This window comes from Corylus avellana, chromosome 3, assembly GCF_965113065.1.
Source record: "Corylus avellana chromosome 3, dhCorAvel1.hap1.2, whole genome shotgun sequence".
Taxonomy (NCBI): domain Eukaryota; kingdom Viridiplantae; phylum Streptophyta; class Magnoliopsida; order Fagales; family Betulaceae; genus Corylus; species Corylus avellana.
In genome coordinates, this window is record NC_142492.1 from 36,225,673 (window position 1) to 36,243,821 (window position 18,149).

General features: G+C 34.3%; 2 protein-coding genes across 5 annotated transcripts; both read right to left on the reverse strand.

The window, feature by feature from the left end:
* Positions 1-5,797: 5,797 nt before the first annotated feature.
* LOC132174690 (F-box/LRR protein) lies at positions 5,798-9,934 on the reverse strand. 2 transcript variants are annotated; one of them, XM_059586332.2, is made up of 10 exons: positions 9,654-9,933; positions 9,303-9,410; positions 9,124-9,216; positions 8,889-9,032; positions 8,174-8,275; positions 8,040-8,079; positions 7,761-7,916; positions 7,218-7,399; positions 6,552-6,670; positions 5,798-6,403 (listed from the first exon to the last, which is right to left on the reverse strand). In XM_059586332.2, exons 1-10 carry the CDS (start codon positions 9,867-9,869, stop codon positions 5,962-5,964), a joined length of 1,602 nt encoding a protein of 533 aa, XP_059442315.2. In that variant the 5' UTR covers positions 9,870-9,933; the 3' UTR covers positions 5,798-5,961. The 2 variants fall into 2 exon arrangements, with proteins under 2 accessions (XP_059442315.2, XP_088370245.1); XM_088514119.1 differs by lacking the exon at positions 6,552-6,670 and having other exon boundaries at positions 6,272-6,403; positions 9,654-9,934.
* Positions 9,935-11,513: 1,579 nt separating this feature from the next.
* LOC132176678 (squamosa promoter-binding-like protein 13A) lies at positions 11,514-15,604 on the reverse strand. 3 transcript variants are annotated; one of them, XM_059588952.2, is made up of 5 exons: positions 15,288-15,604; positions 15,143-15,197; positions 14,130-14,624; positions 12,963-13,096; positions 11,514-12,311 (listed from the first exon to the last, which is right to left on the reverse strand). In XM_059588952.2, exons 3-5 carry the CDS (start codon positions 14,543-14,545, stop codon positions 11,695-11,697), a joined length of 1,167 nt encoding a protein of 388 aa, XP_059444935.1. In that variant the 5' UTR covers positions 14,546-14,624; positions 15,143-15,197; positions 15,288-15,604; the 3' UTR covers positions 11,514-11,694. The 3 variants fall into 3 exon arrangements, with proteins under 3 accessions (XP_059444935.1, XP_059444934.1, XP_059444933.1); XM_059588951.2 differs by having other exon boundaries at positions 14,130-14,642; XM_059588950.2 differs by having other exon boundaries at positions 14,130-14,642; positions 15,143-15,604.
* Between the last annotated feature and the right edge of the window lie 2,545 nt (positions 15,605-18,149).

The window sequence follows — 18,149 nt, forward strand, 5'->3', positions numbered from 1 at the left end:
ATTTTTTAAAGTAGTTAATATGAAAATTCACTTCAAACATGTCATGTCAGTTTGTGTAAAATGGGTGTGAAGAGTAACATTACTCTTTTCTAAATAATTGAAATGACATGTCTGGAATTGATATCAATCTAAAATTCAAATGGATAATGGGTTGTTGGCATGATTGGCTTTGTCGTTGAAAGTTTACTAGGAATCAAGAGTTCAATTTTGTAAAGAGCAATGTAAGATTAAAAATCAATACCTTTTAACTTGAACCCGATGGAAATTATACAGGAGAGGTACGTACTTCAATTTTTCAAAAGATGGTTTCAAATTAAGACAAACACTAATAACTCAAGGCATTTAAAAAAGGAATAAGCTCCCATAATCCGAGTAATGTTATATATCATTTTTGTCCTTATTTTATCTCCTTAAAGTTGATGTTATTTTTTAAATCATTATTGAATTTGAGATGAATCACCAAGCTTACAAACTCACGTGGAAGCTTACATTTTAGTGGTCGACATGATAAGTGTCACGTGTATGAACATGTCAATTTGTAAATGTGATAAAATATTATATAAATTGTCACATGACAATCTACATTTTAGTGACTGATGTGATAAGTGTCACGTAAACTATCACGTCAATCTATAAAAAAATTTATAGTAAAAGCTATATTACCTTTAACAACACTTAACTCAAACATTTAATTTAATCCACGAAGAGATCCAACAAATATATATATATATATATATATATATGGAGTAGATTGATTCCATCCACCGATCCACGCCTCTTGTTTTTGTTACTCTTATCAATCAAAATGATAATAGTGTCGAAAGTACATAGTCATGTACGAGCTATTTGTACCAAATCTCATAGCTTTGAATGGTCCCCATTCATTTTTCCATTTACAAAATATGATTGGAGTGAGAGAGAATAAGAAGAAGAAGAAGAAGCAGTAGTCAATACGACCAGAAGACTGGTCGTATTGATGAATACTTTCTACGATATAACTCATTATCCCATCAAAATGAGGTAGATGAATGCTAATGATGATTTTTTTTTTTTTTTTAATTGAATAAGGAAAGGGTTACAAAGAACAATCATTTTTACTCTTGATCTGAAAGGAAGAAAGGGAGGACGATCCTAAAAACGAAAAAGGGGTGAGCTCCCCAACAATAAACCCAAAACAAACTAAAGTAGTGCGGAAATAAATTAGTTTGTACTTTGTGTCTATACATTTTATTTTTCCCGCATGCAAAATGTATTATATTTCATATCTATGTTCATCTAATTATATTAAATTGTCAATTATCTAAAAAATTCAAGTTGATATGAAATGATTGAATTAATTATTTAATTAATATTATCTCAAGGGAGAACTTTGTTGTAAGGGATATAAATCAAGTTGATTTTGATGGCTTGCCAAATCTGAAGGGCCAAACGGCTGAGCTTCTACTCATTTATTTTCAAAGTGGTACATATATTCATATTTTTTTTAATTTTTTTCATAATTAAATTATGGCTATATGGTGGAGTAGACAGGACAAAAATTAGGTATTTGCTCATAGGTGGGTAGATTGTTCTTTGCGTCTTTAGTGGAGAAAATGGATGAACCATTAAGATCCCTCCCCCCACCCACAATCTAAGGAAATAATTATTATGTAATTTTAAAATATTTTCTCCCTATTAGCTGTTGGATTTCTTTTTAAAAGCATTTTATGACTTAATTATATCATATTTTAAACGCTTTTCAACGACCCTCTTTATATGAAAAAAAAAAAAAAAAAAAAAACAACAACATTTTTTTTAGGACAATTCAGAAGAGGCAATAGCTAGCCTATTAGTAATATATTTTTATTTTATTATTATTATTATAACCCTAATTATTATGGGGCACAATATGATGTGGAAAATGCTATCAGCCCACTCTGTAAGCATCACTGTCACGCGGCAAAATATACTAAATTTTGATGAACTGGAATACAGGCCAATTCATGCCTTCGTGGGTTGGTAGTTCTATACTTCTATCTCTAAGTCTTTTCATTTCTTAATTAAGCCGAATATACCATACGGACTTAGCATATGATTATAATAATAATAATAATTTGCTATCGAGGATGATAATTCATGCCGGACATGACGAGTTTATTGGGTTATGTAATTTTACTTTAGTTTTATTAGTTAGTAGTATTTTGTTCTTTTAAGATATGACTCATCTTTCTCTTTCTTTTTTCTTTATGGTGATGAAACTTTACTAAATTAACCTTCTTTTTTGAATTGTGTGACTCAATTCATTTCCTTTTTCCCCTTTCTCTACTCTCGATCTTCTTAGTTTCTACATCAATGATTGTTAAAATATTATTTAAATAATTAAATTCGTCTTAGACTTTTGAAATAAGTAGTGATTCAATATGATATCAGAGTGTTAAAATATTAATTTGAATAATTAAATTCACTATCAACTTAAACTTTTAAGATAAGTGGTAATTTAACAATAGAGTAATGTTATACACCACACTTTTATCTCACCTTACTGATGTATCAATGTCAAATAATCAATCAATCATTGTTAATAAAATTAAACACTAATTATGCATAAATGTGTTTAATAATTTAATACCCTTCTAGAAATGAAGTTGGAGATACTTGTGAGGAAGGGAATTGTTCTCGTGCATTAATATTTGACAATGTCATCAACCACCACCATGAGGCCTTGCGGAAGACCTAATCACAAAACTATATAAATATAATCTCTCCTCATTGAAGCAAAGATTTTGACATCTCAACCATCCAAAATTTTCTTTCTAATCACCCCTCTATTTTCTCCCACTTTCGTCTCTTTTCTGTCTTATATACATAGTATATATATTCATCCATCCCACACCACCGCTTGCTATACCAATAGTTGCTATCTAGTAGGTCTGATTTTTCATTTTTCTCCTCCAATTTGTTTTCATGGCCATGCGAGAGTAACAAAAGTTTGAACATCAACATGATAGAGGGTGATCAACATGTTGATTATTGGGATAATTGGTGGTTTAACCATTCATATCTCATCTTCTCGCCTGGCGGGTAAGTAAGGAGAAAACTGAGATCGATGTTGGAACGGCTCAATCAAATGAAATCTCCCAAGGGTTTTGGGTGCTTTAATCTGATTGAGCCGCGCCAATATCATATTTACTTACATATTTATATGTATGAACTTAATTTCGTGCCATGTTGATTTCTTTGATAACTCTTGTTTGAGAGTGTGATTAGAATGAGATTCAGAGGAAAATGGGTCTAAATCTAATAGCCTCTTGAACTTGCCATATGATTTTATGAGTCATCATTATCATTGATCACCATACAGAATATCTTGATATCATAGCTTAGCATAATTTATAGGAAAAGCTTGGGCCAATTCCTTTGAGCAAGGTCCCCAGAAAATAACAACCCCAAAAAGGGTTTTTTTTTTTTTTTTTTTTGTCTGAAAATTAGACTTGGTGCAATTAATTTTCTACAAAGAAAACTATTGCAATCATCGGGAGCGGAATTAGGATTCAGATGTGGGGGGATGAAATTAAAAAAATAATAATAATTTTTTGTTTTTTGTTCTAAAAAATAAATATATTAAGAGACAACTCAAACCATAAAATATTTTTCAAACCACAAACATGTTTTCATCTTTATGTTACACATTAGAACACTTTTTTAAACCAAAAACAAAAATATCCCCAAAACAAACATACTTATGATCATACAAACTTCACGACCACTTGGCATGGCACTGGTTTTTTTTTTTTCTTCTTATTTCATGGTGCATAGAAAACAAAAACTATGATCCTTTGTATTGACTACTTGGTGGTAAACAGGTACAATTGCAAAGTACTTTCTCTATCACTCTTCATGTTTTAAAGAGTAACAAGTCGATCTTCAATTTTTTATTTTAATGGGTTAGATGCTTCTTATCTTTTTGCTTTGTGTCAGTGCTTGGGCTTCTAAATGCCCCTTGTTCACCCCCCGAGATGATGAAACAAGAGCTACTCTCATGAAGATCTCAGATGCCAACACCTAGGAATTTGGACCATGTCATCTTTAAAGATGACACTGTTAGACTTAAGTATAATTTTAATTATGTGTATACAAGTTTTTGGACATCTTATCTTTGTAAGTCGGTTTTCAAGAGTGATTTATATATCATTTGATATTAGAATCAGCCATGATGTCAAGTATGGGATTAGATGCACTTCATCAAGTATGAGATCGAATGTGTTGTAGCTTTGTAGTGGAGTCACGAAGGGGCAACTTATAAGTTGGATTAAAATGCTGTCAATAAAGTCAGTCGTCATATTCTTTAGCTTCGGAGCGTGGTGCTATGTTATGATCTTAAGTACCCAATTCTTAAGGGTGAATTTTACCTGAAGTTGGCATCAACTTCCATCTCCCAAGCTGAGATAGAAGCCATCCACAACAACACACAAGTTAGTTGTAGCATCTATACCATTATAGCAATATGTTCATCAGATCCTCCCCAACTTCAAACTTTGGAATGTGAAAAAGAAAAAAATTCATAGAAGCTAAAGTATGTACCTCATAACTAGCCAAAGGGCTTCTGGCAAAAATGTATTTGCCCCCTGCCTATATCACATTATCACTTATCATCTCTTCCCTCCATTGTTTTGACTCTGATATCTAGATGCATTCTCATCTCCTCGTTTAATATAGTATCCAAACTTGTTCCAAATATGAAAAGAAAGAAAGAGAGTCAGTGACTTGTGTTGTCAAGAAGGAGAAGCTGCTTTCCGACCATAAGACTTAATAGGTTGGGCGGTTGAGATCCAAATCAATTGACATGATAGTGTATCATGATCTTAAGAGAATATTACTTTAATGCGCTAGATGCTAATGTTAAAAATCATATTTGTATCTTATAATTATTTTATAATGTTGGCGTGACAGTTCTAACTCTTGAATTAATCATTATTTTTTAAAAAAAAATTAAAGGGTTGGTTGAGACTGTTACATCGGCTTTGTGAGATAGTTGTAGAATAAAAATGTGATTTCTAAAATTGCTTAAAAGTTAACTTTAGTTTCCTTCATACATACCAAACACTGAATTTCATGGTTTGGAGTTTGATACATAGATTTGGATATAAATAATGTTATATTCTACACCTTTCATTCTATTCTCATTCCACTAGCTAGCCTGATGTCTGATGTGACGGTATCTATTAGTTTTTGGATCATTCATTATCCGGAAAAAAAAAATAATAATAAAATAAAATTATGGGCTAATGAACACTGTCACATTAACCCAGTACGATAGGAGTGTAGCATGTAGTGTTTCTCTTCGGGTATATAGATCTCTTATCTATGATTGTTTATAAGCAGCAACTCCCAAGTCTGAGAATTTGTCCTAAACAAATCATTTTCATGGTTTTAGCATATGTTGATGTTCCACCCAAGAGAGGAAAGTAGGCTGCCTTAATTTTCAAGCTGTTGACTTGTTTATTGGTAACTTTTTAAAGTTTATCATACGATTGGAAGAACTCAAGAGTCACGATCAATGCTGCAGCAGCCGCCGCCGCCTCCGCAGCAATTCTTACAACTGAAGAAACTTGAAAACAAACGGGATATTCATGCAGAAAGTCTTAAAGAGCGGCAATTCAGATACTTTTGATCTTATGCCGTTTCAATCTTTAATCCATGCCGTTTCCCATTATGATAGGGAAAGCAGTCGAAGTGACACTTTGAGCATAAGCTTCATAACATATTTTTGTTTTTGTTTTTGTTTTCGTTTTTTTTTTTTTTTTTGAACTTTCAAAAAAAAAAAAAAAACTGTTCATAAAAACAAGAACTACAGGCTCCAAAAGTTTTCACTTTTCTAGACATGAATCGGACTTCAATGGTAAATGAAGTATGTTCACAAACTAAAATTTGAAAATAATTTGAGTCCCTATAGAAAGCATGAACTATCCACAAAATCTAATTCTATAAGGTAGATGACATCACTAGATAAACAGAGCTGTAGACATGCAGACAGCAGTGAGCAGAGCTCTCTCTTTGGCTTTCTCCCATTAGGCTTGAAGAGCCACGTCCAATTTCCCCTCCACAAAATATGCCTGCCAATGGAACCCTAGGAAAGTTTTCCGTAAATGGAGTGCTATCAACATTGCGGCGACCAAAGAAGGACTCGCCACGGCCATTACATGAGAAAATAAACCCTCCAAAAACTTCCTTCGTTACGACGTTAACAGCAACAGCCCTCATGTCATGACCGTTATTGGCATTTTCATATAGCTTCAAATTTTTGAAGTTTACAGAGGCATCACTGCATGAGGATATTGCAGCATTGGGATCTGAATGGTAGAATTGAAAGTAATCACCAGTCTTGATGTTATCACCATTCACATAAAGGTACTCTTCATCTCCGCTGTTGATAACCAAAAAACTTCAAATGTTATTATGGAAACAAAAGGAATGCAACAAAGAACTAGTTAACTAAAATTACTATTCAAAGAGTAGAAAAAGAAACCCCAATATAACAATTATTCATTTAAGAAGATATCTCAGATAGTTACCCTATAACTCCGTGATATGACAAGGATGTTATCAACCTCGGTTTCTCTGATCCAATACTGCATTTTCTTCGTTTCGTAACCCCGATATACAGATCAGGAGACTCAATACGATTTTCCAACTGTAACATATTTCACTCTATAAGAAGCAAGGGTATAGAAAGAGGCAAAAAAAAAAAAAAAAAAACTGACATAAGGCGAATTTAATCATTTTTCTATATAATACACTATTAAATTCTATAATAACTTCGTGTGTGTCTTGGGCCATGACACATGTACGCTTCTATTATAACCTGCCTACATGAATAGTTGAAGAAACCAGTTTTCTGTGTGTGTGGGTGTGGGTTTCGGTCCGAGTCATGAAACATGTTCACTTCTATTATACCAATATAAACGAATAACTGAAAAAACCAGTAATATACATGAGACAATGAGTTCATGATGTATCACAACCTTTAAAAAAAGAGAGCTTTGTAGCAAATCATTCCCAAGCATTTCAGTGCATCTAAACGAAAAAAATATCCTCTATGTTTGTTTTAAGTACTAACAAGGAAAATAGCGGAAGTATTTGAAGCTCATCATCTCTTGATCCTATGAATTACATAAGAATCTATAGGAAGCAAAATTATGGTTCAACCACAAATCTATTATTTGAAAGTAACAATGTACCTCATCGTTGATTTCAGTTAGCATCGTTTGACCATCAAGAATCTCAAATTGTCCTTCCCTTTTAGCTGTAAGCCACGTGGTACGATCAGGGTTGTTCGCTCTAACAGAAACTGCCTTGTGTATCGGACCTACCACTGATACACCATTTGACAATGCAACATGGAACTGAATATCTCCTGTAACTTCTCATTTATAGCAGAAAGAGAAAAAAAAGAGATAAGTGATTTTTTTTTTTTTTTAAAAAAAAACATAACTATAAGCAAAAGAAAAGATGCATATAATGTGAAACAGTGGATTCCAAACAAAAGATCTATGGCCATGCTACATCAAGCACCCCTCCCCTCTTTTAACAATATGTATTCTTATATTTCTATTTCTCAATATTAACCATATTCTATTGTGTATCTATGGATAAGAAGTCATTATAACGTAAATTACAAAAGCACTCTTGTAAACATAAGGTGTGCATGTTAGCAACTGTTTTGTTAGTTCTTATTGGACACACAAGAATAGTACGATATAAATAAACATAAAAATAAATACCACTAGACTTGTCACTATCCCTTGCAAATACTAGAGCTACAGCTTCTGATATGTATTTTGCACTCCCACAGACATTTCTAGATTCATCCCAACTTCTGTATAGAAAGCGGCCTCTCTCATCACCCACAATGACTGTTTCCATTGGCATAGCATAATCTGCAAATACATGAGCCATAATCAACTGATCAAGCACATGCTTGCCATATAATCGTTTATCACAAGTCACTTGTAACAGTAGCCTTCCATTCCCTACCATTTCTCATACAGATTAATACTCACCCAAGACATCGATGACAGGTTTCATGTCGGCAAGCCCTTCCTGTAACATCATCCACATCACATGTTAGCGATGCAACCAGGATGAACTGCTCTAATATATAGAAGGATGAGAAAGCTACCAAAAACTAACTCACTCCAAATATTATAATTCCAACGGGGGATGTGCAACCCGAAACAGAGGCTGTGTAGTTCTTAATATCCATCACAAACTTGTCACGCATATGAACTCGAGGTTCCTGATATCAGTGAAAAATTTCATAATGTCAACATCCTTAAATAATTCAAACTACACAAAAGCTCACACAAATTACAACAAATGTCCTTCAAGACAAAGAGTATACATCATAAGCCAACAAATCTTAAAGTAATCTGAAACGATATACTTGTTCACTTTCCCAATTTTGTCCCAAAAAATGAACATCATATCCCTGTGATCTTGCACCATTTTCATATCTATCTATGCTGGGCATTTGAGATGGAGTGAGCTCCCTTGCAATTCCAATGATCCGGGTCATTCATTCAAAATTAACAGCCTAGAATAGCCATGTTGAGGCCCACCCCAATAGGGAGTGGCCGACCACCCGTTAACTTCTTTTGATTAACTTCTTTTGATGTATTATTATTATTATTACTAAGAGGGCTTAATCCAAGTTGTTCACTTTGAAGAAACGGCCTCAATCATTGAATTACAAGGACCTCAATCCATTTGAGATACATTCATAGTTTTAACATAACAATATTTCCATAATAAAGCCCCTCATGTTAAGAGAAAATCAGCATTTTTAATGAGTAACAAAATCCCTACTAGAGAAAATCCGCATTTGATGTTTCAGTGCCAAACAATTTCACCTTTACTGATCGTAAAAGCGGGATAGCATCAACTTTCAATCCTGGTACAAAACCAACGGTCAAAACAATGCCATTGTTTATAACTTCAACGGGAAAATAGCCACCTTCATCGTCTGAATCACCACCAATATCTCCCCACTTAACCTACATCAACATATTTTTTAATTGTCAAAATGGCAACTTACCAGTTACCAATAATAAATATAAACCAAAAAACAAATGGAGAGACTCAAACCTCCTTAAGTTCATTGGTAAGAGCATCTCTTCCAATAATTCCACTAGCAGTAGAAATAATAAACGGAGTACCAGACCCCAATCTTTTCGTTATCTGCATTACAAACAATTAATTAGAGTTCAATAAATAATAATAACAGCACAATATTTTAAAAAATTACTGAAACTATGAATGCATACAAGCCGAAAAGCCCCAATCAAGCTGAACCCACTGCCGATGTTTGCAACAGCGAAATGCGGCCGAATTGGCTCCGACAGCACCTTTTCAAGAACCTCTTGTACGGCAATCTATTAATCTCGAACATAAAATTCACAAATTTCAGGCAAATTATATAGAATTCAGCGAGCGACATAAAAATTATAGTTAAACCTAATTCAATCACTTTCAGCTTAATCAATAAATTCCAAAATTCTTACATATTATCAAAAGCTCATTGTACATACACACAATTTCTCATTTTCATGTAAGAGGAGTGAGAAAAAGGGAGGGTTTACGAAATAGGAGGCAAAGTCGTAGAAAGGTAACTTTACATGTTGCGAGGGGTTGAGAGAGAGAGCAGAGGCGAGCTTCGGGCGAGAGAGGATGCGATTGCAGAGAAGGTTCCAGGATTTGCTAACGCACGCCGCGGATGCGAAAGATGTGGCCGTTAGCCTCAAGAGAATGTTGTGGAGAAGGTCATCGTTGATCAGGGCCAGCCCTTTGCGCACCGTCTTGGGCTCGCTCTTGGCCTTGGATTCGTCGTCCATTGCTTCCTTGCGTGCTTTTTTTCTCTGAACCGCTTCCTTGTGTGCTCTTGGGTTTTCCAACTAGGCAACTACTTTCCAAAGTACAAACCAAACAAGCGGTCAGTTTGGTAAGCGGGTTAGCGTAATCGGGTGTTCAGGTGTCCGCTATTCGCCCTTTTGCATGGATTACGGGCGGGGATAATGGGATATCGTATTGGCTATTTGCTTTTTTTTTTAAAAAAAAAAAAAAAAAAAAAAAAAAAAAAAAAGAATTCATTTTTAAGTTTGAGTTTTGGTCATTTTAAGAGTAAAAAATTGGAATAAGTAATTTTTGATATTTTTTACCAAATATACTCTTAGAATGCTTGCTTATGGAATACCGGCCGACTTTGTGGACGACTACGGGAGGATTGGAAAAACATCACAATAGAATCGAAAATTTTGTTAAATTGGTAGTTTCAATTTTTCCAACAAGTACTTAAAGTCACCAACAACATGATTCATTTGGCAAACCATTTTGCAATTTTTTTACTTTTTATATCACATTATTCACTTTTTATTACTTATCAGATAAAAAAAAAATCACTGTAAAACAAATTTTTTTCACTTTTTAATAAAAAAAATTTCAAAACTTTATACCACATGGTCCATATCAATCCACGTCAGCTACAGTATCTAAGGCAAAATGATTTGCCAAAATGACCCTTAACTTCATGGTGGCTAAGAGAACAATTTAACCATTTTTCCATTGCATATACTTTCATGGTGACTTAAGAATTAGAAGAACTTTCTCTAAGCTGCAATTCAAAACATGGATAAGTCTCCTTAATGTCCTTAGATTGAGGCTAAGAAATGCTAGAAACAAAGATGGAGTGAGAATAAGATAGCACATCAGAAAGGACTACCACATGAATGTGATTATGGCATATATATACCCACTTTGAAGGGCTGGAAGAGAGTTAAAAAGTGCTCTGGAGGATCATGGTTCGATGAACAACATGCTTGCTAAGCATCCTAGAAGAGAAGTTTCACATCACCAAAGAATAACACATCTAAAAGTTTCAAAACTATTATACCTATAGGGTGGTTCAAAACACAACATAATTGGAATTTTCTTTTGAGAAAGAATAATGCCACATATCAGACAAATATCACACAAAGTTCATGCATCAGGATCTAGCAGCCCTTGGATCATCTTCTGTTAACAAATAGCTCAACAAAATCAAGTTTATATGCTTTTGTACTTGCAATCTTCTTTTGCCTATCACAATTCCATGTCCATGTACTATTGATAGTATGATAATTGCATCGGAATCAACACTGTGGTGAAAGTATTTATGTTTTCGTATTATATCAAAGCACTTAGTTAAATCCATACTGAAAGATTTTAAGTTTTCGAGTGCTATTAGGGTATTACACAATTTACTACAAGTTCTTTACAAACTAACGTGACAGATCATATATCCTATCAAATTTTGTCGCTTAATTTTTTGATTGCAACATAAGTTTGTAAAAAAATTATAGTAAAAGCTATAGTATCCCAAGTTATGCGGGATTAGGAAAATGTAGAAGTGCAAACTAACAGGGTTTTGTCAAATATGTTGCTTTCATGGAGGGCTGAAGACAGAACTAAAAGGGAAAGGAAACTTGAGAGTTTTCCTTAAAATCATTATAACATCACAGGGCGGAAACTGTCAGAAACAAGAGGATTGTATACTAACGTAAATGAAAGAGAGAAATTTAATAAACAAACATCTTAGCTTTAGAAAGAAAAGAATTCCAACAGATGGTCAACAAGAGAATCCAGAATCATTGCTCAACAAGGTAAAACTCAAGTATTATCTCTTTACTCCCAATGAAAGGGAAGTGTTTGAGGGGTTCCGTTTGCCTGTGATCCATCAGACCCCATGTGAAACATCGCCTGGCAATGGACGTTGCTGTCACTGCCACTGGAAACCAGAACTGAATCCATTGGCTCTAAGCTGTTACCATGTAGGCTTGGACCTAATGGCTGCACCAGGGAGAGTGAATTAGGATGAGCTATGTGGGTAAAATCGAGCCTGGATGTCTGTGACTGAGGTGATGACAGAAGAGAGAGAGCACAATCCGAGTCCTGGACTCGACTCGTTAACCTGTCACAATACATTTTAGTCCTAGCCCCACCACTTTCTGTCAAAGCAATGGTCCTTAGAAGTGGCCGGCAGACAGGAGCTTCAAGGGATGATTGGTTGTTGAGTGCGGTGCTGCCGCCTTGCAAGAATGAGAGTTGCTTCCCTCCAATAAAGCTGCTCGTGCTCGGGGAGGATCGGAGAAACAGTTTCTGTTCATCCATTAATTGTAATTGTTGCTGCTGGTTATGAAGCCTAGCATCTGCTGCAGAATTGAGAACGCCAGCCCAGGCGGCGTTCACCACAGTGGTGGAGGGATAGACGTGTGAACTAGAGAATGGCATCAATTGGGTACCTGAAAGAATTAGAAAATATATTTACTGAAAGAAGTTGACAATGTTAAGAGCATTTACAGTCTTTTGGTGCTCTTCACAACAACATTATTGCCTAAAATGGAGCCTGCTTCTAATAAGCCATAATCTGATACTGTTCAAAACCAGTCAGAATTAGTTTGGGGATTATTAGAACTACCTGGGTTTGTAAGATGGTTTTGAAGAGAATTTAACTATAAACATATTAAAGTTTTATGCTAAACATCCATGTAAGTTTGTAGGTCATGTTGGATTCAACTCTTTCAAGAAAAATTGTAGTTGAAATGGTTTCCAAAAGAAGGAAAGTCTTTCCATTTAGAAGTAGTTCAAAAGAGAGATTACAGAGTTGGAAAGTTGTTTTGGTTATCATAATTTTCTCTAGCAGTACAGGAAAAAGATTGAAAATACCAGACATTGAAATAGGCCTCTAGAAATGACTGTGGTGGTCACTACATCATCAAAACTTACCATCAATTAGAGCAAACAATGAAGCACTCAGCTGAGTGATTTCAACATTAAGAGTTTGAGGAAACATTTCCTAAAGCTTAATTTGTGTGTGTGTATGCATGCGTGCAGGCATGCACATCCTACTTCAGAGCTGACAATAAGTTGAATCAGTCATTGTCAAATCTAACCTTGGTAATTGGACAAAAAGTTCCCAGATCGAGAGAGGGGTTCTGGCTGAGGCTTCCTTCGCCTTCGATTGTGTCCATCAAGACGTTTTCTGCAGCTTCTCTTTCCTTCATCAAATTCGTCCAGCGAATGGAACCTATGAAAAGAGTGACAGAACTGTTGAGGAACTAGGCTCGCCAGGAAGAAACAGTGCGGTATAAAAGCAATTGATATTCCACAACTCCGGATGGAGGGCTGCTATTTCAGAATCAACTTTTGGAGGTGATTGATGATATTATCATATGAGGGCGTGTGACTGGTCAAAAAGTTGAGACCTAAGAGGAATGTATAAACCAATGCACTTTTTTTGCTTGTTTACACTTGGATTGGTATGATTGATGCATTACCAATACCCTGGTGAATTGTTTCCAAACCGACCACCTAATTGAATTGACCCCCATCATAGCAGGAAAAAGAGTCATGTCAATCAGGCTCGACGCAAATCGAATTCTATGCACATGAAATGAAGAAGCAAACTTTTATAGAGATATCAGTAAAATCAAAATTGAAAATGCATCATATTTACATGAGAAGAACAATATGAGGAAGAATCCAGGCTAGTCATCAGCAAAGATCTTATGAAGAACAATGTGAGGAAGAATCCGTTGCCATTTCCTCTACTATTGAGAATATAAAACTAAAAAATAGTTTATATTTAGAAGGACTTCAAGGACATGTGAGATGCTCATAGACATGGCATTCAAATACAGAATTTCAGTTCCTCAATAGTTCACTCTTTCATATGATATCATACATTTCTCTTTATTACTTAACGCTCTCTGTATACTAAGCTACTCCAAATCAAGCAATTGTACACAGAATGAATGCCTCTACCAAAATCTGGCTGCTTAAGATTATGCCCCTTAAAAAAGAAGGAACACCAGAGATCCCTCATGGCAAGAGAGACCACTACATTAGTTCAGACGCTTTGAATCGAAGTAAATCCGAATGATAGACAAGGACCAAAAATAAGCTACCACAAAAGATGGAAATACAATTGAGAAATAGCAGATTATTATTACATAAGCTAAAGGACTACAAAATCCTATGGCAAAATTCAAGTAATCAACAGCACAGCTGATGTGACTTACACAAGCTGGAAACCACAATTACCATCATTCAAATAATACCTGCTGCACTGCTGGCAGAACCGTTGCTTCTGGCCGCAAATGGTTACTTGTGGAGTCTTCGAATGGAGCTCGCAGACCTTGTGACGCTTATGGTAGTCCCTACAATTACTAAGGTCTGAAGTGCACCCATCAACTAGGCATGAAACTGGCTGAGTTCCATTATTGGCTGCTCTGGCCCTCTTTGATGACCCAGAAGGCGATGATGCCATTTTTGAGACTCCAGGATCCTTCCATTTATTCACAGATTCAGGGCCTGAATTACCCAACTGACCAAGCTTCAAATCAACTGAAAAATCCCCTTTATTGGTCCTAAGATCTCTAAGGCTACTTGACCCACCAACTGTTTCTATGTTGGGAAAGGCTTCTTGTTCTAATTCTGTCAAATCCCAAGAAGGTGCTTTCAAGTGCCAGTCCATACAAACTCTTCACTTCTAGATTTCTTCTGCTTTTTCCACACACCTTATCAATCCCGATCTTTTAAAGCTTCTCTTTTCACTATGGAATTGAGTCACCCTTAAAGAGAGGTTATTTCATAACAGCATCAAATCAAAACAAAAGCAACAAGTTAAGAATTGCAAAGTCTGTGGGAGTAATCACTACTTTCAAAACCCAAACAATAATTAAAAAAAAAAAATTATAACAACAATTAATTCACATAAAGCTTTGCTGGGTAGCTTGAAATTGTCAAATTTAAAACAAAGCAGCAGTAGAAAGTTCAAAATAAAAATAACTATAAATAAAGCGGCAAAGCCAAAAATCCTCAATAGGAATCTTCAAACTACATCACAAAATTTTCTTGAAATAAAAGGCAAAAATAGTAATAATATAAGAAACCAAACCAGAAAGTTACGTTTTTAACATTAAAAAAGGAAGAAAAAAAAAATTGCTAAGCAGGGAAGTAGCAGAGACTTCCAAGGACTTTGGAAGCTACAAATGAGAAAGGTACTGACCGGAAATAAACAAGTAATAAAACAAATAAAGAAACAAAAGAAAAGAGGTGGGAGAGTACTTACAGACAATTACAGCAAAAGAAAGAAGAATGGTTTGCTCTTTCCAGCCACTCATTCCCTGACAAGGATTGCAATACAAAACCAATAAAGTGGCTAGTAAAAGCTGGGGTGGGGGGGGTAGGTTAAGGAGGATCACCCAGTACTGTACCTGCTAGCAAAATGCAACTGGAGGTCTGTACACAGAAAGATAATGGATAATGTATTGCAGTTGAGGGATAGAATATTGAGAGAGAAGAATAGAGAACCTGGGTAAGCTTCAATGAGGGCTAAAAAGAGCTAGATTTGTTGGGTTTTCAAAGTTCACTACAATTTTTTTAGTATTTTCTTATTTATTATTATTTTTTTCCATTTTTAGGGTTTGTTTGAAATGTGTTGGTTGAGAAAGGAAGCATAATAGAGACAGCTAGTTTGTAGCTTTCAACTTTTGTGAGCCAAGAAAAAGAAGTACAAGGATGGATGCTTGAGGCAAGGCATGTGGCATTGTGTTTCACATTTCATGGCATGTCTTTCTTTTAGGTTTCTTTTGCACACAGCTTGGATTTTGCATAGCCCACGCTCCTTTGGAAGAGAGTGGGAAGCAACACTAGAAAATTTTAAAGCTCAATTTGAATGGGGAATCTAATTACTTGCCTAAGACTTTTGCTGGAGAGTATGCCCACCCTAATCATTATTTCTCCAGGGGCCCCATAATGTACTCTGATTATCTTGTTGTTAGTCTCTTGATTCCTACTGTTAGCTGCTTGGGACAAATGCTTAGCAAAAAAAAGCTGCTTGGGACAGATGCTCATCAAAGAAAGGCTGCTTGCGACAGATAACAATATTAAGATTTATGAATAAACAATCCCATTGTTTGTTTTTTTCTTTTTGTTTTCTTTCCTTTTGTTTTTTTTTTTTCTTTTTCTTTTTTTAATAAATAAATACATCATACAACTCTAATTTGGCTTGATTTGTTAAATACCTTTTTAGATTGTGTCTGTTTTTTTATTTTTTATTTTGTTTCAAAAGTGTTAAATAAAAATGAAAGTGTTTTTACGAGTGTATTGTATTTTGAGTTGTTTGTTAAGGTTTTTATTTTGAAATGAAAAAATGTTATCAAATAAAAGCTAAAAGATTCTTCAAAATAGTAACTTTTTTTTTAAAAAAAAAAAAAAAAATTAAAGTTATTTTAAAAAATCCACCCTAATATATCCACACGATAAAGCAAAATCATGTGGCACATGTAATATATCCATTAACCATCATTTTAGTTTAAAATTAACGAAAATAATTTTACCCATATCTAACTAAGATCTTATAATTCCATCTCTTGTATTTTTAAAACATATAATGTAATTTAAATGGTTACCATGCTAAGTCATTTAGAAAATTTATACAATTAGCAAATATAGTCATTTATACCAATTCCATCTATACTTTTTTTTTTTTTTTTTTTTGTAAGACCATCTATACTTATTAGTCCTTTCAAAAAAAAAAAAAAAAAAATCTATACTTATTACTTATTATATTTAATTCTCCCACCAGTACAACAACATAATATGACAAAATTGATTTTTATTTTACTTTATTATTATTATTTTTGTGGCTGACAAAATTGAACTATATGCAGTACTTAGATGTCCAAAAAACAATACCACGTGCAGTTATTGAAGAAAAAGAAAACTGGCAATGATAGCGACCCCCGATCAAGTTTTCAATGATTCACTGCAGATTCAAGAGGAAGATTTTAAAAAAAAAATATTAAAAAAAAATAAAAGGGAAAATTCTACTAAAAAAACTCAATTAAAGCTGGTCATTTAGTTAAATTGTGAGCTCGAATGTTTAGGTTCGGATGATAACACTATGATTAATTAGTTTGTTTGATGAAAAATATTTTCCATTGAAAAATAATTGAATAAAAATATATTAAAAAAAATGATTTTATGTGACACTAAACACTAAAAAATACTTCCTATATATACATATATATATAAGAAATATAAATCAAACACTGAAATAAAATGAAAAAAAAAAATAGTCTGAAGTAAAGTGGGTGTGCTGGAGGGGTAAAGACAAGGACCAAAGAAGAGTCACCTTCAAAGAAGATGTTGTCAATCTTGAAACCAAAGATTAAAGTCTAAAGATACTGCAAGTCTGCAACTGCAAGCATGGTTGCTGAAGCTTCACCCATATTCAAACCACAAGGGAGTTGACCTTTGTAAGTGTACTTGCCAAAATGATAGGCCATCTTAATTTGAACGTACACCAATACACATGGAGAGACATTGTCTCTAATTATAACATCAAAGTTCGGTTTCATGGATGTACGTACAACAGATAACCCTTTAGGATATGAATTTCTTACGGCTCGGTCTATAAAAACACTTTTTTTTTTTTTTTTTTTATTAATAATTTCACCAAAAAATCATGTAACTTTCTCGTGCTAAAAGATATAAAGTAGTTTTATAGATTGAATTAAAAAAAAAAAATTTATTGAATCTAATTCAGAAGAAATTTATGTTCAGCCCTCCATCGGACGGTAATTGTTAAGATATTTTTTGGTCTAACAGTCTCCGATTGATGAGATCTACATGCTCTTTGTGTTTTTCGAGACGGTGTCCATGATCTTCAATCTTTGGAATCCTCGCCGGTGGGGTGCCGGCAGGTCTCACTCCAATGCTTAAGTTAGTTCATTTGAGAAAAGTTTGCCCAATATTCAATAATTGAGTCTAGGGTTTATACTTGGTATATGAGCCTATTTGTAGTCTAGGATTAGGTTTTCTACTTTAACTTATCCTATAAGTGCTGAAAGTTGTGGCGCATTATTTTTTTGATGGGCTTAGGCTCATAATATATCATGTGGGCTAGAGTGAAATTATTTTCAACAATAATTTATTTTTATTGTTTTTGAGTTGTTTTGCCAAACATTGGATTGGGTCACGTACTTTTCTTTAAAATTCCATGAGTTGCATACACATGAAAGAACTACTTTTATAATGAGGAGCCACATCCTTTGAATAAATTCCTAAGAAGC